General features: G+C 41.4%; 4 protein-coding genes and 1 long non-coding RNA gene across 22 annotated transcripts; 3 read left to right on the plus strand and 2 right to left on the minus strand.

Annotated features, from left to right (window-relative positions):
- Window positions 1-119: 119 nt before the first annotated feature.
- LOC125988734 (ALK and LTK ligand 2-like) lies at window positions 120-7653 on the plus strand. 10 transcript variants are annotated; one of them, XM_068649917.1, is made up of 6 exons: window positions 122-452; window positions 1533-1748; window positions 2627-2680; window positions 3039-3116; window positions 4960-5055; window positions 5800-7653. In XM_068649917.1, the coding sequence occupies exons 2-5, from the start codon at window positions 1538-1540 to the stop codon at window positions 5022-5024; spliced, it is 408 nt and encodes a 135-aa protein (XP_068506018.1). In that variant the 5' UTR covers window positions 122-452; window positions 1533-1537; the 3' UTR covers window positions 5025-5055; window positions 5800-7653. The 10 variants fall into 10 exon arrangements, with proteins under 10 accessions (XP_049610297.1, XP_049610299.1, XP_049610300.1 ...); XM_068649918.1 differs by having other exon boundaries at window positions 123-452; window positions 2630-2680; window positions 4960-5035; XM_068649919.1 differs by having other exon boundaries at window positions 123-452; window positions 1533-1727; window positions 4960-5035.
- Window positions 7654-9609: 1956 nt separating this feature from the next.
- Window positions 9610-14282, plus strand: sh3yl1 (SH3 and SYLF domain containing 1). 2 transcript variants are annotated; one of them, XM_049755810.1, is made up of 11 exons: window positions 9610-9754; window positions 10815-10925; window positions 11377-11490; window positions 11959-12023; window positions 12132-12244; window positions 12427-12555; window positions 12639-12783; window positions 12991-13066; window positions 13201-13260; window positions 13349-13381; window positions 13726-14282. In XM_049755810.1, coding segments are annotated over exons 1-11 (1032 nt in total). In that variant the 5' UTR covers window positions 9610-9753; the 3' UTR covers window positions 13911-14282. The 2 variants fall into 2 exon arrangements, with proteins under 2 accessions (XP_049611767.1, XP_049611768.1); XM_049755811.1 differs by lacking the exon at window positions 9610-9754 and adding an exon at window positions 9783-9801.
- A 111-nt stretch (window positions 14283-14393) lies between these two features.
- Window positions 14394-19003, minus strand: si:dkey-190l8.2. Of its 6 annotated transcripts, none has more exons than XM_049755804.1 (11): window positions 18711-19003; window positions 17758-17851; window positions 17162-17203; window positions 16584-16752; window positions 16371-16473; window positions 16179-16300; window positions 15683-15894; window positions 15446-15554; window positions 15140-15370; window positions 14830-14907; window positions 14394-14628 (listed from the first exon to the last, which is right to left on the minus strand). In XM_049755804.1, exons 1-11 carry the CDS (start codon window positions 18930-18932, stop codon window positions 14586-14588), a joined length of 1425 nt encoding a protein of 474 aa, XP_049611761.1. In that variant the 5' UTR covers window positions 18933-19003; the 3' UTR covers window positions 14394-14585. The 6 variants fall into 6 exon arrangements, with proteins under 6 accessions (XP_049611761.1, XP_049611759.1, XP_049611758.1 ...); XM_049755802.1 differs by having other exon boundaries at window positions 14830-14868; window positions 17162-17316; window positions 17758-17855; XM_049755801.1 differs by having other exon boundaries at window positions 17162-17316; window positions 17758-17855.
- A 526-nt stretch (window positions 19004-19529) lies between these two features.
- On the minus strand, window positions 19530-21059 carry LOC125989431 (uncharacterized). 2 transcript variants are annotated; one of them, XR_011088161.1, is made up of 4 exons: window positions 20780-21059; window positions 20449-20580; window positions 20127-20386; window positions 19530-19812 (listed from the first exon to the last, which is right to left on the minus strand). It is a non-coding gene; the product is annotated as an uncharacterized lncRNA (long non-coding RNA). The 2 variants fall into 2 exon arrangements; XR_007488686.2 differs by having other exon boundaries at window positions 20820-21055.
- Window positions 21060-21270: 211 nt separating this feature from the next.
- lipt1 (lipoyltransferase 1) lies at window positions 21271-23794 on the plus strand. 2 transcript variants are annotated; one of them, XM_049755808.1, is made up of 4 exons: window positions 21271-21378; window positions 21942-22489; window positions 22579-22800; window positions 23074-23794. In XM_049755808.1, exons 2-4 carry the CDS (start codon window positions 21964-21966, stop codon window positions 23484-23486), a joined length of 1161 nt encoding a protein of 386 aa, XP_049611765.1. In that variant the 5' UTR covers window positions 21271-21378; window positions 21942-21963; the 3' UTR covers window positions 23487-23794. The 2 variants fall into 2 exon arrangements, with proteins under 2 accessions (XP_049611765.1, XP_049611766.1); XM_049755809.2 differs by having other exon boundaries at window positions 21278-21382.
- The last annotated feature ends 46 nt before the right edge of the window (window positions 23795-23840 follow it).

Consider the following 23840-nt stretch of genomic DNA (forward strand, 5'->3'; position numbering starts at 1 on the left):
GTCTGTCTGTCTCATTGGAGCCACAAGGTAAAAAAAAATCTATACGTACAGCAACTAGTGTTAATTGCCCCCCGCCCCGCCCTACGCTCCCGCCCTTCAAAAACATGCAGTATACAAAGCAGATAAGGGAAAGAAAGAAAGGAAGGCGATTTTTTTTTTTTTCGACCTTGTCATGCAGTTCTGGAGACAAAACTTTCTTGCACGTGCCTCTTAAATTTGGTGTCTTCTTCCTCGTTCTCTTAGGAGGAGGAAGAAGAAGGGGGAGGAGGAAGAAGAAGAAGAAAAGAAGGGAGACCTTGACGAGAAGTGGTCGGTCTCAATCGACTTGACATGAGGATAAAGTTGAGGCTGAGGATAAACTAACCACTTCTGTGCGCGTTTTTGGGAGTGACACACCAGACCAAGGGACCCGAGAAAGCAAAACGAGAGGAAGCCGTCCAGGATTCAATGGGGTAATTAATTCATTAAATAATTCAACATAAATAAATAAATAAATAAATAAATAAATAAACAAATACGTTTTACTCGTCGTAACTAACTGCTCAATCCAATACAGTAAAATAAAAACATTGTATGAAATTTGATTTATCCTGGTCAACCACCAATGTTGATTGTTTTATTTGTCGAATCACATATTTGGATGAGTTTAGCGAATCCTTGTTACAGATATTCACGAAAATATGAAAAAGAAATGTGTAATCAGACATTTACAATTAAATACTTTTAATTTACACTAATTGTAGTAACAGGTGGAGCACTGGTTAGCAGGTCCGCCTCACAGTTCAGGGTTTCAGGGTTTGATCCTGGCTCCAGCCTTTCTATGTGGAGTTTGCATGTTCGCCCCGGGCCTGCGTGGGTTTCCTCCGGTTTACTCTGGTTTCCTTCCACATCCCCAAAACATGCATGGTATGCCGATTGGACACTCCAAATTGCCCCTAGGTGTGAGTGTGGATGGTTGTTCGTCTCTGTGTGCCCTGCGATTGGCTGGCAACCAGTTCAGGGTGTCCCCTGCCTAGTCCTAAATCAGCCGGGATAGGCTCCAGCACGCCCGTGACCTTTGTGAGTAGAAGCGGTTCAGAAAATGGATGGATGGATGGATGGATGGATGGATGGACGGACGGACGGACAGACGGATGGACATTTCTTCCCCATGTATTTTAACAATCCATGCATGCAATCCCAGCTATGTCCTTATGTTGTTGTTTTTTAGGGTAAAGGGGAGTCTGAAAATGTCTGGCGCTGAATAAGTTGTCTTTTTAATGTCTGTGGTAACACAAAATGACAACTGCAAAAGCTGTTTCATAACTTAACAAGTGCATGTTTCTGTATTCTCTGGATGAAGGACTTGAAATGTCTTGCGGCGAACAGAAATTTTTTTCCAATTCTGGAATGACCCACTAATTAAACATCTGTCTTAGAACATTTGAATATTTGATTATTTAAGTTAAACAAGGCCTTCTATATGAAGACCAAATGCGTTTCCCGAAAGTCATCCTTCTCAGCTGAAAAACATTTGCTTGTTTCTCAATCAGCGACAATGCTCCGTTGGCTGTCAGTGAAGTTCGTACTGCTGCTGGTCATTGGTTGTTGCACTGTTGCTACCCTGCTAAAAGGTTCCGGTCGCCAAGAAGCTCACAGCGTCCTCAAATTGATGAGCAACCACTCCAATGAAACAGTGGCGGTGACGCAGAGGTTCGGCGAAAACACGGAAGAACTGCACACAAAGAGTAGGTCCAGCTCTCAACTAGGTCAGTAGAGTTCTAGTTATCGTAGCTTTTTAGTTTAGTTCAGTTCAGTAGGCAGATACGGGGAAGCCTTGAGATAAAGGTCGCTTGACCGTTGGGTTTTCTAAAAAAAAAAAAAAAGGCTTCGAGATCAATGTAGTAAGTAAGTGTTAAAATAATATAACTTCCTTAGGAGGTATATGAATTGCTGTCCCTTCCCAAGTTCCATCAGTTGGTTCAATTAGTATTAGTCCAGTTTGCAAAATGGGAGGCTCTGATAAATGCTGCGGTCAACCTATCAGATTTGACATAGAATTTTCAATTGCTACTTTTGGATAATCACATTAGCACTTGCACTGCTATCAACCTTGGAGCGTGTAACACGCACAGATCCTCCAGTCAATCAGCTTAGACCAGTCAGGGTAATCGAAAAACCACTAACAAAAATCATACCCATTTATAGCTTTTGAATAATTGCCGTTTTGTGGTTACTCAACTGAAATAGTGACTCGTGTTTTTCAAATAGCAAACAATGAACATTGCCAAATTCAGTGGTTCTTAAAGGTTTTATTTATTTATTTATTTATTTATTTATTTATTTATTTATTTAACACCAAGATACGATGATATCTGTAAAATGCAGCCATGTAGTAAGCAGAAATGTTCATTAAAAAAAGAAAGGCGGGGGCTTTTTTGCTAAAAAAAAAAAAATGTCATGGCTGTTTCTAGCCCATTTTAGAGGATGCTCAGCTCAAGCAGCTCAAATTGAATCCCAGCCCCCTTTTAAGAGATTAAAACTTTAGAGATTATTTTTTCTAATACCAATAAGTGAATTTGAACATTGACGCTGCACCTAATATATAGGAAAATGATATTGATTCTTTTTCCATTTTTTTTTTCAGTAGTTCAGAGCATAGATCTGCGGCATAGAGACAAGATCATCAAACATCTGACAGGTCAGGCCCTTCGTGTGCCCACCTATGCTGTCATGCTAGGAAATTTCTCAGCACCAGTTGTATATGTACTTTCAATATCCGCTCCGGCCTTCCTGTTGGCATGCCCTTCCTGCCCTCTCCCTATGCTTGGCTGGGTTTTCTGCGGGTACTCCGGCTTCCTCCCACATTCTAAACACATGCATGTTAGGTTCACTGAAGACTAAATTGTCAGTAGGTTTGAATTTGAGTGGGAATGGTTGTTGTTTGTTCATGTCTCCTATGATTGGAGTCCAGGGTGATGATGATAATAATAAGAGTAAGACTGATAATAAAATCTGCTATGTCACACTAATAATACAAATTTCTGTTCCCCCCCCAGGTCCTCTTTATGTCAACCCAAAGTGCAGGAGTCACTTTCATAGACTTTACCATGTGAAGGACTGTGTGGTACCAGCATGTGAGTACCTCAACCTGCATATTGCCACAACTCGGAACTTTCAACTTTTAAGTCAGCAGCAAGTGGTAAAATAGCCACCACCTGAGATGGATAAAAACGTTTAGATGTTTCTGCTTAACTCATAATCCGCCAAATGCAATATTAATCAGAATGTTTGGACTTGTGGGGGCACATACTGTAAATACATATTGTAAAGAATATTTAGGGGTTGACTTCCTCTTTAGCACTGTAGCAACCTTACAAGGATACTTTACCTTTAAATTATTATTTTTTTTTTTTAAAAACAATCATTTCAAATCAGTTCCCAGTGACACCACATTCTGTAGAGTCCTGGGGGTCAGAGAGCGATAATGTTGGGGTCCACAAAACAATAATCTGCATTCTGCAATAGATTATATTGCATGAATTAAATTCATATCTACGCTCACGCGTGAGGACCAGCGTGCCAATAAAACAAACATACAAAGTCAATTAAAGACTTTAACATGATTCAGACGACATTAGTAAAGTAAATCCTAGCACGCAGCATGCAATCAGAACTTGTTATCTGAAAAAGTTCATCTGGGATTCCCATAAAAACCATTTAGGACATTTAACCGTGACACAGTTGTTTCATGGAATTAGAACAATGGAGAAACTGTTTTAGTCAATTCAAATAAAATGTACTATAATTAGACGAATCGCTTTCTTTGTATTTATTCTGTGGTATTTTGTTTGAACTCTCCGTGGCATCGATTTGATCAGCTTGTCGCCAGTTTCCGCAGTCACTGCTTCCCAGGCTGCAGTGATGTTCTGCTTGAGGTCTGTCCAGCGTAGGTGATCTTCTGTTACAAATTTTCCACTTAATGATCACCTAAAGGTTTTCAATGACATTTAGGTTAGGTGAGTTAGCAGGCTATGCCAAAACTCCAAACTGGTTTTTATCGAACCAATCTGCAGTTGGCTTTGCCGCATGAGCCAGGGATTTCAAGCCAGCCAAAAATACTGGGAAAGTCTATTAATCTAATTATAATATGGCCATTATGACTGTCAACGCTGGTTGGCCGCTGTTACTTTTTTTCCTTTGTCTTTTTGCTTTGCTTTGATGGCTTTTATCTTTCGCACTTTCTGGCTTTCTTTGTGGCGCCGTTGTGTGGCAGCATTATGAGAACCTTTTGAGTTGCGCTCATGCCATCTGTGTGTCTTTTGTATACCTGCTTTGTGGTATGGATACTGCTGGGGCCTGAATTTCCCCACCCCTGGGATCAATAAATGTTCAATCAATCAATCAATACGTATTATATACAGTATAGGCTACACGACAAATTGATGAAGAACTAGTTTTAAAATCAGACAAGTAAAAACTGAATAGTTTAAAAAGATGAATGGTAATAAAAATTGCAAGCAATATCTCTTTTTGTGAAAACAATTTGTAATTTTTGTATTGACACGAGTCGATGCACAGTTTGTCTTTGCGGGCCAGATAAAATGATGTGGTGGGCCATATCTGGACCCCGGGTCTTGAATTTGCTACCTATGATTCTGAATGAAACAACAATGGCCTCAATGGGCCTTTTGTTCACCTGAGCAATATTTTTTTACAGATAGTGAGTTCTGTTGATGACTCGAACAAGTAGGACATTCACAACCCTGCCAAATTGTAATGATTAAATAAACAGCCGAGTCAAGCTTCTTTGCTCCTTGCTCAGACTCCGTGGCCGTGTCCGCCCAATGCGGTGACACCACATTCCATTCAACTGTCAACACTCAATAAAATTTTGATGCTACAACCCGAAAAGTGGATGCAAATTTGTCTACACTTTGTAACACTTTGTAAATGTTGTCATGTTGCCACCCTCTGCAGATTTTAAAAGATGTGCTCGTCTACTGACTCGACTGGCCAACAGCCTTCGTTGTGCCGAGAGGTGAACACTGGAATGGTACATATTCATCTACAGAGGTGCTTCCTAACCTCGCTCGCTAAAGGCAACTCCGAGTTTGCATCCAGGCACCTTTCTCAAGCATTTGTAGCTTTTAAACAATCCTATCCTCCAAATATTTTCTGTCATCTAAATTGGACAGTCCCATATTATTCTCTTCTTCTTTCCAGTTCAGTGTTAGCAACAATACTGCTAACAAGAGGCAGAAAGGGAAATTCTAGCCAAAAATCAACAACAAAATTCCGCTATGACGGTTCCCCCCAAAATAATAGCACGACTGTGAACTCAGAGGCTAATGGAGGGGTTTTCATTGTAGTTTAGTATTCATTTTGCGATATTTTTATTTGATTGCATGCTGTTAGATTTTGTGCCTTGGCACAATAAAGGTTGGGAAACACTAATTTACACAACCGTATTGTGTTCCAGTTCTATCCTGTTCTCTTACCATCCATTGTTGGGGTTGCAACATTTCCATAAAAAATGTCACATATTTATTTAGAACAATATTCATAAACCGAAACTCGCAAGCAAGCTGTTTCAGTCACATGTCTGACCACAGCAGGATGTTACATTCTATTTGCTTCAACAAAAATAATTCGTAAGTTATGAATAGTTGTGGTTGTATATTATTGCAAAATAGCTCTTGTTGATTTGTCATTGGGTGGGTAAAGAACACAGAAAGTGCCTCAACTTAGCTTGTACCAAAACAGCAGATGGTCAGACGCTGAGATTCATATCGGTGCCGTTTTCTTCCTTGCTTGCAGGCGTAACAGATACATGGATTGGGGCCCAATACAAAACAGAAAACATCATTTTCCTTAAACAGCTAAACTGCAGGGTGAACATCTGACTTCATTAAAAACATTTGTCGCTCGATTTATCCATATTGTGATTTCATGATCGTATTGAACATGAATGAATAAATATTTACACTTTATATTTGTACTGTTTTGAAAGTTTTATATACAATATATATTATTATTATATATTATTTTTTTACTTTCACTGCACATTGTATAAGCAATTTTAAACAATTATGTGCTAAGTGAAACGCCACTATGTGCTAGCGTTAACCAAAAACGTCCACCGTGTTAAGACTATGTTGCCGTTTGCATATACTTTTTTTTTTTTTTTTGTCTAAGCGTAACAGAAAGGCATTATGAGAATTAAAAATTATACTGCTGGAATTTTACTCACGTGTTTCATTCTGAATCAAGATCTCTGTCTTTTGATCTCTACAAATTACATAATTTATATCATTAGCTGCCTTTAAAAGAACAGCACAAAAACGTCTCCGTCATTTATTCAGATGGGCTTTTCTCAATTCCCTCCGAATAAAGCAAGCATCAAAATATCATCACTGTGTTCTGCAACTGAGTGATGTGACCTGCAACACAGTAAATGGAAATGATTACTACCCAAACTAAAAATGTTCTCAGATTGAACACTGTAAATTGATTCCTGCTGTCCTGTCATTTGTGATTATTCGGATTTTATGTTTGATCTCTCAAGAAATGTGCCGAGATGATAAAATAATGATTAAGTATTTCACAAAGAACTGTGCGAGATTTGGCTCCGTGAATTTTCTTTCAAGTGTCATGATGATTTAGCATTTTTTATTCTACGTTGTGTAATAGAGCATGGACTTTCTCCAAAAACGTTGTACTTTTTTACTTAAAAAAGTGAATCACTTTCTGTGCGCTGTCTTCCTGTGGTTAGAATGCTTTTTTATTTTTAAACTCACATCCTCCTATAACTTCACAATCATATTTTAGAGCACACTCCATGTTCCTCTTCTTAAATAGTGTGACAAGCTCTTTGCCCTTATCCAGTGTACATTGTTCACACACACCTTACAATATAATCAGGGTGTGCGATGAAATCGTTTCGGGCATCGAGGGTGACAACATTCTGTCGGTTAGCTACAACTGCGACAGGCAGAACCACATTGCTGCACTCGTGTTGACTTTGGCTAAAGCTCTGTGTTCTTTTGGTGAACGTCTTGGATCAACACACAGAAGCTCCTCCCATCATGAATGTCCAGTTGGGATGATATGTCCAAAGTCGCAATCCCCAAACAAATAAATGTGAAAGCATGGAAAAAGTTGACAGCTCGTTCTGTCCAATTTCAAAGTAAATCAATGTAATGCATATTTGAACACAAATGGTGGAGTAACACATATAAACAGACAGAGTAACTATTAAATTATATACATACGTGCACACAAATTATTACGATATTTACATTCTATTTCAGTGTTACTCTTCTATGTTTTTCTAAAGTACAATTTGGGGGTTGGGAGTTTTTTCATGATTATTGTTGTTACCACTGGTATTTATCACTTTTAACTCTGCTGTTGAGTTTTTTGTGCTCTCGTTATATTTTTATGATGGAGTGTTTATCTGTATGTCATTGTGTTATTTGTTCTGTGTTTTATGCCGTATTTTGTGTTTACTGCAGTGACGTGAAGTTTTCTCATGAATGTATTGTGGATGTTTTACGTTGGTTTTAATCTTGTTTCCGACACTGAGAAGTAGATGTGATATATAAGGGAGCGTGCCAAAAAGCACGAGTGAGTTTGTGCAAGAACATTAAAGAAAAGCAATACCAAATACCACCATCGCGTCGTGTTGTGTCTCTAAGAAAAATGGATATTGAAGCTGCAAACGCAACAACTGCTCCTGGATCATTCACACTTTTTAATCAATTAAAAATGAATTCTTGAAGCTATTGTGCATTTTCTGAGAAGGCGCACCAGAAACTGCATCAGAAATTGAGCTGTAATTTCAGCAAATCTGAGTTGGAATCTCTCGGAGAAGAGCAAGTCAACAGAGGACTTCACTAACCTACATAATTACATAATTGACTACGTTGATACTCAATGCAAGAGAGGAAACAGAATTAAGGATGTAGAACTCATGGGTTGTAAAAAGGTTAAAAGGAATTAAAATGGCTTGTTTCTTTTAAGTCTATTAAAGTAAGTAATACTAATGACATGGGGAGATGAAACAGAAGAGGGACTTGATCATTCTGACACATTTGGGACTTGAGTATATGATTGTTATCATTGTCCGAATAGAAGGGAACAGAAGAGAGGCAGTCAACATACTAAAATAATTCCTGCCTACGGGTCGGTCGTATTTTCCATTTAATTACAATACATTACTTTGTTGTAAAAACGGATCTTTCTCGGGATTGTGTTTGGATTTTGGGTACGGCAAACTCTATTTTTCGTACTGACTTCTTCGATGGATTTGAATGTTGATCATGACGACGGTAGAGAGTAGCGCATTTTCTTTTATGCGGTAGTAGGATTAAAGAAAAATAACTGTTAACCACTGAAGTGGAGAGAGTGTTCTTAGGGTAATTTGTTTGTCATGCTGCCTGACACATGCCAAGTGTCCATCCGGACAGATGTGACTGGTTTGCTCCTGAGGCATGTTTTCCAGACTGGTTCCATTTCAAGACAATTGAGAATGTTCTGGTCTTTCTCAAAAGTTATCAGCGTGACCAACGCTTTCAAAGACAAATCGGACTAGCATCTGCCAAGTAGCTTGACGTTTAACAAAACGATAAGTTACGGCTTTGTGTCATGTCCCCAGGCCTCTGCAGTTTGGAACTGTCATTTCAAGAAGATTCAAAACAAGCTTGACTGTATGGACATAAAGCACGGCAAGCCATTTGAGCATTTCTTTCATGTCCTTTATAGGCATTTTAAGATTGATGTAAAACAGGCTCTTTTTCCTCACGTGTAAGCAATTCAGCACACTTAGTAGAAAGACTAGGCCGCACTAACAATATGACTATGTATATCACCCATAGCCTAATGTTTTTTTTCACTACTGGATTTCACAACTTGATTTTACTAATGTTATAAAAGTGCCCTTAAGAACTAGTAACTCATAATTTTGTCAACCTTTGGTCATTAATAGTAGCCAGGTCACTTCCAAGTTAACTCACAGTCTCATGTTGCCTCTCGCTGACGAGTACTGCTTTGGGGGAGTTCATTCCCATACATTTTGTTGTATTTTCGATAGCGTTCGTTTTTTGTTCGTTTCGCTACTAACAACCATTCAAACCAATGGACAATTCTAAAGCTTCTCTCAGGACCCAAGTTGACTTCGGGCAGTAGGCAGGGGACACCCTGAACTGGTCGCCAGCCAGTCGCAGTGCACACATAGCTGACCAACCATTTGCACGAACAATCTGGAGTGGTCAATTGGCCTACCATGCATGTGTTTGGAATGTGTCTGGAAACAAGAGTTCCCAAAGATACCCATACAGGTACAGAGAGAGATCATGAAAACTGGAGGACTAGAACCAGAATCGAACCCACTACCTCTGCATTGTGAGGTGGACTCGCTAACCAGTACAGTGCCGCCCAGACATGCATAATAAAATAATGAGCTTAACACAGGAAAAGGCAAATAAAAAGATCACGAGTGTACAATTGATTGGGGAGGACGAATGAAATTACATATGTTTGAAAACATAACGAAAAGTGATTGAACAAACGGCCTGTTTTTCAAAAATGAGCTGCCGAAATTCCAATTCTGGAATGACCCGGATGCGCCAGCAACTCTTCTTTATATGGCCACCTGGCACGTAAACACTCAAGCTCACTCGTGATTGGCTGGCGAGACGACGCGACAGGTGAAGCGGAAGTGAAGGGACGTTTGTCACAGGTGAACAATCTGACGAGACGCTGCTTTTGAAAAGTAAGTTTTTCAGAAATTCCTCTTGCGGAACAGCTAGATTTTCGTGAGTAAGTGTTTTTATGTGCGTTCGACAGTAACCACTTGGCAAGTGTAGGCATAGTGCTGCCGAGGATCATTTTATAAATTGCTCAACTTGCCAAATTTATCAGTGCCTGACTACAAGGGAGTGTACGATAATTAGTTTGCTTTCATGGAGGACAAAAAAAAATAATCAAAGTGCTCGCGTTTGGTAAGGTGGAATCAAAGAAGTACGTTGCCCATTCGAACTTTTTCACTTCCTTTCTATTTTGTGTGCAGTAAGATTCCTTCTAAGAGTGATGTTTTATGTGAATATTAGATGTCAGTGTAGTAATTGGGCATTAATTAACCGGTTACTCATTTAAGTAACCTGTTACTCGAGCATTACTGTCATAGTTTTTTAAATGAGGGACGCTTTGGTTTGGTTATTTAGTCCTTTGATCACTCCGGTACCGAGAAGCACATCGGCCACACGGTGGTGCTGTCTTCTATTATTATAAACATGCCATAGTTTTCAGGCCTCAGGAACATAAAGAATATAATGGGGGCGATTACAAGTTTTGTAATTGTTACAGTTTGCCTTCCGAATGAATCTAAAAGCATTTTGTGGTCCATGACAAACTTTTGTTTGACACCCCTGCTCTAGAATGAACCTTGTTTACATGACTTTAAATAGTCGCACAACACAGTGGCCTCCAATGCTTGATCCAGATGTGGATGGAAACACTAGAACTGTCACATGGACAGAAATTGTCCCGTGGGACTGGAAGTACACTTGCATCGACGCGCTTCTGATAGAATTGTGACAAAACTGCCAACGTTCCACCTGCCACCGCAAAATCAGCACATTCCTCTGGTCTTTTCAAGGTCTTCTCAATCTGAAAAGTCATACAAAGTGCAGCTGAAATGTCAGTGACTGTAATTGTCTTTTCCTTCCAAAGTTTTCTCTTGACTTCAGTGTGAATGACTTTAGTAAATGTCAACATGGCATCTAACCTTGCCCTTTATTTGTAAGTCATAACAGCTATGCCACTGTGTGCAGTGAACAGCCTACTTCCATCTGACTTGGCGTCTGAGGTCAAGAAAGTCTCCAAGATCCTCAGAGGATTCACCGAAATCTCCTCCGGCAATGGGCTGGACAAACTCATCCCAGGTAGGGGTTTCCCAATACTCATTCAGTTGTCTTAGAATTATTGTGTATGATTATGAAGGTGCAGTGGAGGTGCGGCACATCCACCCCACAATTTAGAGGGTGTGGTTTTTAGTCTGGGCTCTTAAATTCTTGTGTGAAGTTGACGTTCTCCATACTTGTGTGGGTTTTCTTTGGGTACTTGGGCTTCCACACATAACCCCCCCCTCCCAAAAAAATACGTTCATTGAAGACTAAATTGTCTTGGTGTGAGGGGTTGTATGTGTCCTGTGGTTGACTGTCCATATGGTAGGCTGTGACTATTTTGTTGCTTATTCAATGAATTAAAGTGGAAATAAACAGGTTTTAATTTCCATCCTTTTGTTGAAAAACAAGACATTATTTAACATGGGGGGGAGCTATTTGTGCAAAACAAAGTGTGCTTATGCTGTTTGCCTTCTTGTCGTGCGTGCAGCAAATGTGATTGCATCTGCTGAGGGGCTCGCCATCATCTCCGTGGTGAAGGCGGGATTCGTGATCACGGCAAGAGGAGGCAGCGGCATTGTTATCGCCAGGCTGGGTGACAGACGTGAGTTAAGGGGCGAGGCTTTTCTTATTTTTCACTCGCCTGACTGTCAAATGACTCATTTTGTCCAAATATTTAATTAGATGTTAATATCAGGAAAGGGCTAATTTTATAAAGTATCTTTATAAATGCTTTTTTTTTTTCTCCAATGATTGGTTAATGGGAATAATATAAAAACACCATGTTGTGAAAAACCTTTGATAATAAGAGTACCCTTGCGTACTTTTTCCTGGCTTTTTCCTCAAACTTTTGGGTTATAGGAATCTCTTCCATGATCCTCCTCATAAGTGTATTACAAGCATAATGCTATGTGCAGACCTCGTTGCAACAGAAATTTAAAATTGATTTAAGTTGCAATGGTCACAGAAGAAATTTCAAAAAACAATTGTCATCTTTACAGAAACAAACATGTCTGAGTGAATTTAAAAATGTTATTCTTGTAATATGACACCTTTGTGTTTCTGTGCACAGGCTGGTCGGCCCCTTCTGCCATTGGCATCGCTGGCCTGGGCGGCGGCTTTGAAATTGGTGTGGAGGTGAGTCATTTCAATGGCATTTTAAAAATGTCTTGCTAGCGAGGAGTGGTTTTGACGCTTGTTCAATGGCCGCTTTGACAAACCATTCACCGCCTCCATCTTTTTTAGGTTTCAGACCTGGTGATCGTCCTAAACCATCGGCGGGCCATTGACGCATTTACAAAGGGGGGGAACTTGACCCTGGGGGGGAACTTTACGGTCGCTGTGGGTCCAATGGGCAGGTTAGTTGTATTGGAATGGAGAAGCTTGGTCAGTGTTGTTTTCTTTTTTCATGCCAATGACATCAGATGGTCTCCTGTGGGCAGCAGGCCCTTGTCTGAGCATCAGGTGCTCCCAAACAATAAAAAATGCATGTTCTCGTGCTTTTTGGGACCGTGTAATTTGACAATTCTCATCCCTCCAGGAACATGGAGGCCGATGTTACTCTTCGTAATACGGCCGCCGTCTACACTTACTGCAAGTCCAGAGGGTTATTTGCCGGCTTGTCTCTGGAGGGCTCGTACCTGATTGAACGCAAGGAGACCAACCGCAAGTGGGACAGCTTGACAGCCAGGACCTTTTTGTTTGTTTGTTTTCATTCTGAATTCCAATACAGCTGTTGGTTTGAGCTTGCAGGTTCTACTCTCGGGAAATACGAGCATCTGCCATTTTGAATGGAGCTGTGGACCCACCACGGGAGTGTGACCATCTTTACAGTATGCTGAATGCCTACGCGGAGGCCGGTGTTACAGACCAGAGTAGCAAGAAAGTGGCCACGAAGGTAAATTTGTTTTATACCAGTCACAGTGGTGTGACTGGTATGAGGGTGAAGTCAAAAGTATTGATTGTCATGTCAATAATGACGGCAAGGCAAACTTGTTTGTACTTACGAAGGTCTCTTAATTCCAAATGTGGAGCTGGGCTCGTCAAAGGCTACAGCCTTTTTCTGTTGAGCATTAACAGTGTTTCCTCGACCGTCTCTTTGCAGTCATCACGTCCTCCTCCAGCCAGACCTCCAGCTCCTACTCCTTCACGAGTAGTCAACACCTCCCAGCCTCCTAATGGTAAAATGACTGCATTTCAAGTCCTGCCCTAGTACCCAAATGCATGTCCATCTAATAAATGTCATCCATGCAGAAGCAGGTCTGAATGTCTCCAGTTAGTCATCACCGTAACCATGGCAACTGTATGTGTGCAGGTGCAGAAGGACAAAGGTCACTCTACCCAAGTATCTCCGTCTATAAATCTGACACTTCAAGTAAGTTGGTCTTCAAGTGCTTCCTCGGGCTGCTGCACCCCCTAGTGGATTTCGCTTATAATGAATAACTGTGGGCTTTCTGTTTCAGGTGAGTTTCCCTCCAGAAACGCTCCGAACTTGGGTAAGACACATAGAGTTGTGATGCATGTAACAAATCATCGAAACATCAAATGTTAATCAGTGCAATTTCTCAACATGGTTTTCCAGGCAGTAAAAGGCTTTCTCTGATTGCACTACTAATAAACAAAGTCATCTGTCTCTTTGACAGCCAGAGAATGAAGAAAAAGAGTAAAAGGCTATCAACTAAAAGTCTCTGTACAACCGTTTGCATCATTCACATGATTTAGGTTTCAAGGGTAAAAAAAAAACCCTAAACTACACATTTTTGTCATTGTTTCAGTCGACCTGGAAGTATCCTGACATTTATTATGATAATAATAATAATACAAACATTCTATCTATAAGGAGCCAGTGAACCCCTGGTGGTCACCGCAGTCCACGCATATGCTGGCCAACAGCCCGGTGACCTGAGCTTCAATCCCGGCGACCGCATCACCATCATCACCAAGACGGAGAACCAGTACGACTGGTGGGAGGGGCAATTGGGTGGTCGAAAGGGCATCTTTCCTGCAAACTATGTGACTTATTGACCGCTGCCACTTGGTTACCAGGGTTACAGGAGGAAAGTAGCTGCATGTTGGCTCAGGAACTACCGCAAGATGTTTGAACATTTACGTATATGTTCTTAACATTCAGCTGTACTGTTACACTCATTTTTCTCACAGTTCATCCCACTAGTAGAATGACTCTCTTACTAGTATTAATTACAACATTGTCTTTTGTGTAAAGACTAAGCGTGCTGGTACATGGATTTGGAACTAATGCTCAAACCGTTTGGGATTCTTGAACATAACTTCTTCACTGGTCAACCATCTATTCGTTAATCCCAAATCATTTCGCTTCAGCTGCTTTTAAATTTTTTCTTAGCATCTTTAAAATAAAATCGATTTTGTATTGAAGAAGCTTTCTAAGTGATTCATGTTAAGAGCTTACTTGCTCAATATAAGAAAGGTGAAAGTGTGCTTGTGCAAGTTTCACAGCAATGGAGCAAACCGTCTGTTCCACTTGAAATCTTGGATGATGATTTGTATCCCTTTAATTCTGTGACAAATACGACTATTCACCAGCCATGTGTGTTGGTTTATAACCAAATAAAATAATGTTGCAAGACAAATTGGCACAGTACAAAGATAAAAATAAAAGTGGCTCATGGAAAAGGAAACACAGCTGTTTCACGCTGCCTGAGAGATGTCGTGCTTTTGCCTTCACTCTGTTGCGCCAACGACAGCCATCTGGGTTGGCAGCTTCCTGAAAAGACAGTAGATGAGACTTGATTTTACTACAACTCTTTAAATGCTTTAGATTTTTTTTCAGTCCCGCTCAATCAAATATTGATTATTTTTTATATACATTTTTAAAATCGATTATTGCGTCGTTCAAAGCGCGTCCTTGCTGTCGTGCGCCATATAGATCTAATTTACAAAAACCGGCAAACATCTCTATACTTACTTTTCCAACTGCTCTAACTTCTTCCCAGTAACTTTTCCCCTGATAAGAAACGGACAAGATGATCTTAACGAGTGAATTCTGTATGACAGGAAAGAAGCTCGAGTGAAGGCAAACGTGGGGTCAAGGAGCACTGAATGTATGACATGGTGCCTAATAATTGGTTGTGTTAATTGCGCTTGCGATGCCCCCTAGCGGTCGTGTGCCTAGTTGGCTTATGCCTGGAGCCAGCTCTGCTCTGCTGTGTCTCTTTTGCCAGCGGTGTCGATGACCTTATGCTTGTCACAGCTCCAGTTGGCACTTGTGTGCTCACCTTGGTTCGTGGGAGTGTTGAGTTGGCCTAAGACAGTCGTCCAGAGAGTCAGGGAGCGGGGTGCCGCTAGTCTCGGGAAGCAGTAGACACAATCCGCAGCCTATGATAGGCCCGCTGCTGTAGATGAGCATGGCGACCAGCGGGATGGCTCCTTCGGGGTTGGGTGGGAACAGAGTGCTGAACAGACAGCCGAGGCGGTAACACAAATCAACCACCGCCATGCAACGCTGCCTGCAAGTAGAACACACAAGACAATTAAGCTTCAGAGGATAATGAATTTGCCATCAGTCAATCGCCCAGTGTCACCTGACCACTGTGGGAAACAGCTCGATGTTGTACAGAGACCAGATGTAGGTTGTGGCTAGGATGCTGAATTTGCCCAGCAGTGCCAAACCCATCACGAGCATTGCGTCACCTGTAGAACAGACATGATCATAATCCCATTATCCCATCCATTTGCCTGTTGTGAGAGATGATCTGTTTTCTTTTATTTAGTTTTGCTCGATAAAGTTTGAAAACACTGTTAGTATGTTGAACTCTTACATTGGTATCTGGACAGCAGCAAAGACACTAAGCAGGCACTTCCGCTCAGGCACAGAGTCAACATGCTGAAGGGACGCCGATCCAGGCGAACCAGCGGAATGAGCAGACAGGGAGCCTCTGAAAGTCCGGAGAAGAACTGGGCCGAGTAGATGTTCACGCCGAAGGAGCCAATGTTCATACAGATGCCATAGTAAGTCAGCGCAGTCGCAGCACTGACCGGCACAAAAAACCCAAATTGAATTTTACTCAACATGGAATAACAAGTTAAGAGATCTCTCATATCTGCAATACAGCACGCGTAGCATCCTCACACGGTTACGCAATTCCTAGACAACTGGCCAAGTGAGAATGTTCTGCCATTAGAGAAGAGGGTTGGAGATCGCTTGTGGAAGTTATTCACAAATTTTGCAGGGCTGTATTAACTAGGATTTTGGCACCATCTTGCGGCATTTTACGGTTATAGCCTTGCTGAAAGTTCATCAAAACAATGCGTTACCCGAGATACCCCATGATTGACAGACGCAGCAAGACAGTTGGATGTTTGAAGGGCAGGAGGTCACTTGGAGATTGGGCTGTCTGAGCGGCGCGCTGCTTCTCAAGCAAGTCTGCGCCCAGAATCTAAGTATACACAGACGAGTAGATTATTCAGATAGAAGGATGTCATGTCTGTGTTTGTGTTTGTGTGTACCATGTCCACACACTGCTTGTTGGCAGCACTTCCACGACAGTAGCGGTATAGAACATCCGTCCTCCCCATTAGCACCAACCAGCGCGGAGACTCCGGAAGTGAACTGTGTAGTAGATAAACACAGGTACGCCTGAGTAGAGCAAATTATTATCCAGACACTGGACACTGTTGAATGGACAGTGAAGACAGACACACGGGCAGGCGAGGACAGACCGGAAGAGCGGCAGGCACATGAAATGGGGCAGCGCGAGAGACAGGTGAAGCTGTGTCCATGTGGGACTAAGCCAGGCCAACAGAGCTCCGGCCATTGTCCCGAGACTGAAGCAGAAGCCCAAAAAGACGGGCGACCAGAGGCGGGCGGAGGGGGCGGTCCACTCCACAGCTGCAATGCCCAAACAGAGGATTTTGGTTTTAGTCAAAAGCCGAGAGCGTTTGATATTATCATTTAGCAACGCTTGCTGTCATGCTGACTTAGGTGGCCCTCACAATCACTTGTGGCTTACATTAATGTAAAATGTAAGCCCCTAGCCAGAGGCTTGGCCAGACATTCTCCTGTTACTGAATTTGCCTTGAACACTTATGGCTACTATACTACTGTATCTTCATGTTGGCCTCAGCAGTTGAAACACTTGTGTGGAGGGGAGGTCAGTGAGCTTGAAGAATAAAAACATCTGTTTAAAAAGCAACACTGTAGGTCCTTGTGACTCTGAGCTGCAACAAGTACTTGTAGTTGACGTTCTACTAGTTCGCTTGTATTTTCTGTGTTTATTTGTTTGTTTGTTTTTATTTACCCAGAGAGACGGAGCAATTGTTGATGCAGCAGCAGCACACGCCTGTCAAGCAACGAACAGCGAGGAACAGGGTTGGCTGAGGGAAAACAGCTGGCACAAGGCCACACAGAGCCTGCACACACACGAAAAACAGCAACACTGGACGCTTCCCGTACCTGAACACGCAAAGACAAAAAGACCATGTTACAAAACAAAACAATCACACGTGTGCAACGATGTAAGAAATACAACAGTGTTTTGCACCTGCATTTTCCATGCTGATGATGTGGAGAGTATACTTTCTACGTTTTTAGAAAGTACTACAAGTAGGGCTGATTACAACAATTATTTTTTTAAATTGATATTTTGGTGTTCAATCGATTATATCCAATTCTGAAAACATCCATCCATCCCTTTTGTTTTAAATTGACAGTGCAGATAATTGGTGTAGTCTGTGACAGGTCAGAAAAGTAAAGAAAATAACATTTTGTATTTTGCAGACAACTTTTCACATTTACTCTCTAAATTTGTAAACAGATATCTGTTCAGTAGCGCCTTGAGATAAGTGACTGTGCCCTTTTAATCCTTCTTCGTGCCACATCTGGTGAGAATTGTACCTGTCAGACAGTGCTCCGCCCACCAGCGATCCAAGCAGCATACCCACCATGAAGACGATTCGGCCGTAGGACAACCATGGAGTCTGGCCACACACTGACTGACGCATTCAAAAACAGACGGTCGGTGACTCTTTGCTTGCTATATGTAGTGCATGATTCAAACATCTCAAACAGCAACCCTCAGATATGATTGAATTAATAGTTTGGGATTTTTCATTATAGTTAGCTTTAATTTCGTCTCGTGTTTTGCAAAATTCTTTTTGTTTCTCGAGCGAGGAATGACGGAATGAGGACAACGCCTCATAGTTTTTCCAGATTTCTCACATGTAAAGTGACAGATTTCAGATTGTTGTTGGACCTTGTCACTGGCCTCTTTTTTTATGTCATGCTCGATAAGCAGGAAGCGAGATCGTGATTTTTTCTCTTAAAAGTGGCAACAACTAGCGTTCCCACATTGTTGAAGTCTGTAACTGTTATAGAAAGTTAAGACACACCAACAGTGTCCATCTAAATAAAACTCTGATTTTGCTCTTCTGGAAGTTCCTCCCACATTTCACGCAAAGAGTTATGGGGCATAGGTAACACTTAATTCACACATTTAATCAACATGTATTTGAAATACATTGTGACACAAATATGGCACTCTGAAAATCTCCGATCAACCTTTAACTGCACCTTTCAAATTTAAATAACTTAAATACAAACAAACAAAATGAAATACGTACTAAAAAGGTAATCAAAACTTGCTGTTTTTTTTTACCTTAGATAGATTTAATGTGAGATATTTTAGATATTCATTATTATTATTATTATCCATCCATCCATTCATTTTCTGAACCGCTTAGTCCCCACAGGAGTCGCGGGTGTGCTGGAGCCTATCCCAGCCGTCAACGGGCAGTAGGCGGAGAACATTGTTATAATATTATTATTATTATATTTAATGATTCACTCACGTCTCGGCTGCCGATTTTAGTCATCCAATCAAATTCCTCCTCCAAAAGTTCCATGCGCACTGATTGGTTTTGCGGGTTGGTTCCAGAGTCGCTTGTGCCATTGCCATGCTGACAGTTCTCCCCATCCAAAGTGGCAATGAAAATGTCGATGAAGAAGAGAAATGCGTTGAAGAAGAAGGCAAGCGACAAACGCCAGAAGACGGACAGCTGAAGCGGAGACATGTGGATAGCTATGTGGATTTCAACAACCCGGCGCCATGTTAACTTCCCGAGCCAAAGGTCTGCTGTTAGGACTTTGGACAATGTTACTTTTTAAACTTCAAGCTTGTCTTGGCTCCCCCTTCTTCGCCTCATAAAGACGCAGTGGAGGGGGCCAGATGAGCCACAGCATAGGCGAAAAGGAAAATAATCTTAACCCTAGATTCTGGGGAAGGGCAATTTATGCTCATCAACATACATGAAGTATGCATGTACTGCTTATACAGTCACAAGCCTGTTTTTCTCCTCAAATAATGAAATTAAGTAGGGATGAATTTTCAGCCCATCCAGCCCGGACGGACAGAGGCGTAAGACAGAGGACGAGAATCAGTCTGGTGAGCGACGATGGTTCAGGATGTGACCGTATCTATCTAGCTACGTGCACGCTGTAGTGGTAGAAATGTGCCCTGGAAAACTAGAATGATGACAAACAGTTTAACGTTATAGCTCCAAGAATGACTAGTTCTCAGTCTTTTCACCTTCATCTTGGAATTCACTTTACAGGTTCTTTAAAAGTGAGTATTTGCTTAATCTGCTCTATTCTACTGATTGATCAAGTAGTTAAAGGTTTACACACACATTTTATTTGATACAATCCAGGAACAAATCTCTTTACACTCACAAAACAGAAAAAAAAATAATTGCAGTGATGTAGGATTTTACATTCCAAACATTTGACCGGAAAAATGAAAGTGAGGCTCCATTCACGCTTTCACTGGTCACTTCTCGTTCGATGCTCCATCACCACGACGGCAACTGACAGCGGCGTGGAGAACGAGGCGGCTAGGCTCTGCAGGCCATACACCAGGCAGCGCCAGCTGAAGCTGCACGCCTTCTTGACATTCTGTTGAGCAGAGCGTACCCGGCCGGGTGCTGAGACTAAAGTCAATTGTGAAATGCGTTTTCAAGTTTAAAGCTCATATTTTATCATATTAAATGACTCAGTATTAAAGGAATGCCATTACGTATTCTCTCATCTGTCTGTGACCTATGACCTGTTTTTTTTTTCTTCATCTTCTTGGTACATCCACGACGGACGTTAATAAAAGAGGTAAATTATTTTGTAGGCAGATTTCGTTTTTGTTATTGAATATATTTGACAGTAGAAATTCATTGTTTACAGCAGTACTTCATAACCAGATGAAAAGTAGATCTTACCTTAATGTACTTCTTCCTCCTCTTCTTCCTCTTCTCCTTCCTTCTCAACCTTTCTTCTGGCGTCTCCTGGCTTCCTTCATCCTCGTTCAAAGGTTCATATTTATCTGGCAGTACGGCAAAATAGACTTCCTTAGAGGTTTTCTGCTCGCTTCCCATCGCTTGTCTTTGTGGCCAAGTTGTTGTTTGTGCTTTCCTCAACTGAGGACCTTTGGAGCCGGGACTCCAACTTTATTAGTAGCCTGAAGCTGAGGCTCTGTTGGCTTTGAAATAAATGCAGGATTAGAGAAAGAATGTACAAATGTTTTGTTTTTCTCTCGCTTACCTTCAACTTTTGACATCCTTCTCAGCTCATCCAAAATACATATGTTCTTTGTGCGGGAGCTTCTCCATGTTTGTTTTACAAAATAAACACAAAACTTGTCACTGAGTCAATAGGAATTTATGTAGATGATCTCTGTAACAGAACATTTCTCATTTTAGCACTCTTCGTTGAAAATAATCTGGTAATGTTTAAATGTCCTCCCCTTTGAGAATCAGAAATTTGTTTGCAAGAGCAAATTTAGTTTCAAACCATCGTATTGTTGTTTTAACAAACTCCTGTATGCTTGCTGCCAATCAAGTGAAGTTTCACAAACACAACTTGAGACACTTACTAATAACAAACAATCTTGAATGGTTTCCTTGTGTACTCACAGCCGAACATGGAGGACCATGACCCCAAGTAGTCCTGCGGAGTGCACCTGTACCAAGAGAATCTTTGTATTTTGATTGTTGGAGACACAATATGGACCTCCTCGAATTATCGCACAATTAGATTTTTTATCTCTTCAGGTTCTTGTTCTGACCTCTGGTCTATTGCAGTCACTGTTAGGAAGCTTGTTGTCAGCATTTAGTTAATTATCTTCCAAGCTTTGGCTGATAAGGTCAAGAAATTCTTTCTCTCTCTCTCTCTCTCTCTCTCTCTCTCTCTCTCTCTCTCTCTCTCTCTCTCTCTCTCTCTCTCTCTCTCTCTCCTTATTACTAACTTTTTTTACACAACACTAAATTACTCTTTTTTAGGAATTTTATATTGCATACTATAATGTTTTTGGTTTTCAATATGATAATATTTTAAGATACGGGTGTATAAAAGTGAAACCGCTTTGCTCGGAACCAATCGCTAACCAGTTGTTTCTACACGTGAACTTTACGGTGACGGTCAAAACTCACCGGTACGCAAACAACTTCTGAGGACAACGATATCTACGCTTAGGCACGTACGAATCTCTGTTTGGTTCTATTAAATAGCCTGTAAAGAAGTTTAAATTTGCTGTTGATTATAGGGAATAAACTCGTAACAATATATGTTTTGTTTCACAGTGCTGCGATGCTAATATTAGGCTAGTAAAGTAGCACTCGGCGAGTACGGCATGTAGCAGCACAGAAAAATTACCCATTATACATCCACGCATTAAAAAAATATATATTATGCGTATATGTAAAGAATCTGCACACCAGGATTCCAGTGGTAGCATTCCTATTAAACCAAAGGAAGAGCATCATGAGACAATCACAATCTGTTAAGTGTTAAAACGGTCTTTTGATGTTAGGCAGACTGCACGCTAGCCTAGTGTTGCAAAAGAGTAAACTACTTAAAAGAGTTTCTGAAAGTTTTAGTAAACTTCCATGTGGAACTTTGCAAATAAAACATTGTTTTGTCATACGCAGACATCCATCTTATTGAATGGGAATAGCCCATGTCAAATGGACAAGTCAGCTATGTGAACCACTACATATCAAATGGCTCACCTGTGTTATCATTCCTGACTGTTTCAGAGTGCAACGTCATGTGGAGCTGATGGGGATGTTGCTGCACATCAGAAGGACGTTGCCTTATTTCAGAGGCTCTTTAAGAACATGCACTTGTACAACGCTCCCTGGGGTGATTCGCACCTGTAGCACTCTATTGACTGACAGCAAGGGGGGCCTTGTTCTGTATTCCCAGTCCACCAACGTGTATGAGAACCTTTCTTTGGAGGACTGGATCGAGGCTAATGTGGACCTGCAGGATCGCAACATTCTGTTGCTGTGGCGCAACATGCCAGCTGTGGTCATTGGGCGACACCAGAATCCATGGAAGGAGTGCAACTTGTCGCTCATTCGGCGATTGGGGATATCTCTAGCCCGCAGGCGAAGTGGTGGAGGCACAGTTTTCCATGATCTAGGGAACCTGAACTTGACCTTCTTTGCTTCGAAGAAGGGGTACAACCGCCAGAGGAACCTGAAGGTCATCACTGAGGCCCTTAGACAGCTCCGGCCCGAATTGGAGGTTGCAGCAACCGAGAGGTTTGACATTTTCCTGAAAGGACACTTCAAAATCACAGGTATCTAAAGTTTCCAAGTTGGAAATGTCCCGTGGGAATTTGTGAAATATTTTCATATAGCCTCACTAGCATACTGTTGTTGACCCTAGGAAGTGCCTCGAGAATCAGCAGGAAGTCGTCGTACCATCATTGCACCCTGCTCCACTCAGCTGACCACGACGCTCTCTCCCCTGTGTTGCGCTCCTCTTGCAAGGGTGTCCACAGCAATGCCACACCCAGCGTGCCCTCTCCTGTGGCCAACCTGGTGGACCATGATCCCACAATCACATGGGAGGCGCTACTTGACGCATTGGCACATCAATACAGTTCAGGTACAGTGGAAACTTGGTTCGTTCTTGTTTCAAGACTCTGTTTGCAACCTGAAATATTCATGGACCAAAGAGGTTTTTTTTTTTTTTTTACAAATTAAAATAAATGAATATAAAATTACAGTAATCCCCCTCTTTTACAGGTGTTGCATTTCAGTCTACCCTGCAAATGGGGGGCATAACCATAATCTATTCCACCGTATTATATGTCAGTTTGGATCAATGTGGTCCTTCATCAGTATACTCTGTTTTCTTCCATCTTGCACGCCTCCTCAGAGTTTGGCGGCAGCGCCGTAATGAATTTGGTGAATCCCGCCGATGACGCTGCGTTTCCTGGTCTCAATAGCACGTCCACAGAGCTGCGAGGATGGGACTGGATCTTTGGAAAGACACCCAAGTTCAGCATCCAAACCCGTCTGAAAATCACTGACGATCTTTCATCAGCTGGCCGCACAGTTGAACTGTCTTTAGAAGTCAAGCATGGTGTGATTGAGAACTGTCGGTTGGACGTTCCACCAGACTGGCTTCCGCACCACTTGAGCAGCGAGCTGAGCGATGTACTGGAGGGAGAGCGATTTTGTCCACAACACACTGCTGCAGCTTTTGCGATGCTGTTGCATTGCGAGAATGGAGAGACACAGAAGAGACTGCACAGACTTTGTGATGCCATATTGGCGGTCATGGGTTAATGAACACTGACTTGCAATCATATCTACAACACAATATCAATAAATAAAGTAAAATTAAGTAAAAGATGCCAACCATTGTCTTAAAATACTGCCAGGGGAAACTCGTTAAAAAGAGATCGTCACGTGTTAAAATATATTTATTTATTTATGAACATTATGCACGTTTCTCCTGTAATTTTAGAGCTATAATTTTTTTTATCGTATATTTAGAATCACAAGTTGTGAGTTGAGGCTGGTAAGCAAATACGTTTGGATATACGTATAGTACAATGTATGGGCCTTTGCTCAATAAAGGTTTTAAAACACCACTTGTACTTTTTTTTTTGTATAATGACTTGTTTGCGCCCAAATTGT

Source organism: Syngnathus scovelli, chromosome 2 (assembly GCF_024217435.2).
Source record: "Syngnathus scovelli strain Florida chromosome 2, RoL_Ssco_1.2, whole genome shotgun sequence".
NCBI lineage: Eukaryota > Metazoa > Chordata > Actinopteri > Syngnathiformes > Syngnathidae > Syngnathus > Syngnathus scovelli.

Coding starts and splice junctions, on each gene's coding strand:
- LOC125988734 (XM_049754339.2), top strand. CDS start 1,538: ATGCTCCGTTGGCTGTCAGTGAAGTTCGTACTGCTGCTGGTCATTGGT. Junction 2,681..3,038: donor GATCATCAAACATCTGACAG/GTCAGGCCCTTC, acceptor TTCCCCCCCCAG/GTCCTCTTTATGTCAACCCA. Junction 3,117..5,799: donor GGACTGTGTGGTACCAGCAT/GTGAGTACCTCA, acceptor CCTTGCTTGCAG/GCGTAACAGATACATGGATT.
- sh3yl1 (XM_049755810.1), top strand. Junction 10,926..11,376: donor GCTGGACAAACTCATCCCAG/GTAGGGGTTTCC, acceptor TCGTGCGTGCAG/CAAATGTGATTGCATCTGCT. Junction 12,556..12,638: donor CGCAAGGAGACCAACCGCAA/GTGGGACAGCTT, acceptor TTGAGCTTGCAG/GTTCTACTCTCGGGAAATAC.
- si:dkey-190l8.2 (XM_049755801.1), bottom strand. CDS start 18,932: ATGTCTCCGCTTCAGCTGTCCGTCTTCTGGCGTTTGTCGCTTGCCTTC. Junction 16,474..16,583: donor ATGTGCCTGCCGCTCTTCCG/GTCTGTCCTCGC, acceptor TCTACTACACAG/TTCACTTCCGGAGTCTCCGC. Junction 16,301..16,370: donor ACAAGCAGTGTGTGGACATG/GTACACACAAAC, acceptor GTGTATACTTAG/ATTCTGGGCGCAGACTTGCT.
- lipt1 (XM_049755808.1), top strand. CDS start 21,964: ATGGGGATGTTGCTGCACATCAGAAGGACGTTGCCTTATTTCAGAGGC. Junction 22,490..22,578: donor AGGACACTTCAAAATCACAG/GTATCTAAAGTT, acceptor TGTTGACCCTAG/GAAGTGCCTCGAGAATCAGC. Junction 22,801..23,073: donor GGCACATCAATACAGTTCAG/GTACAGTGGAAA, acceptor ACGCCTCCTCAG/AGTTTGGCGGCAGCGCCGTA.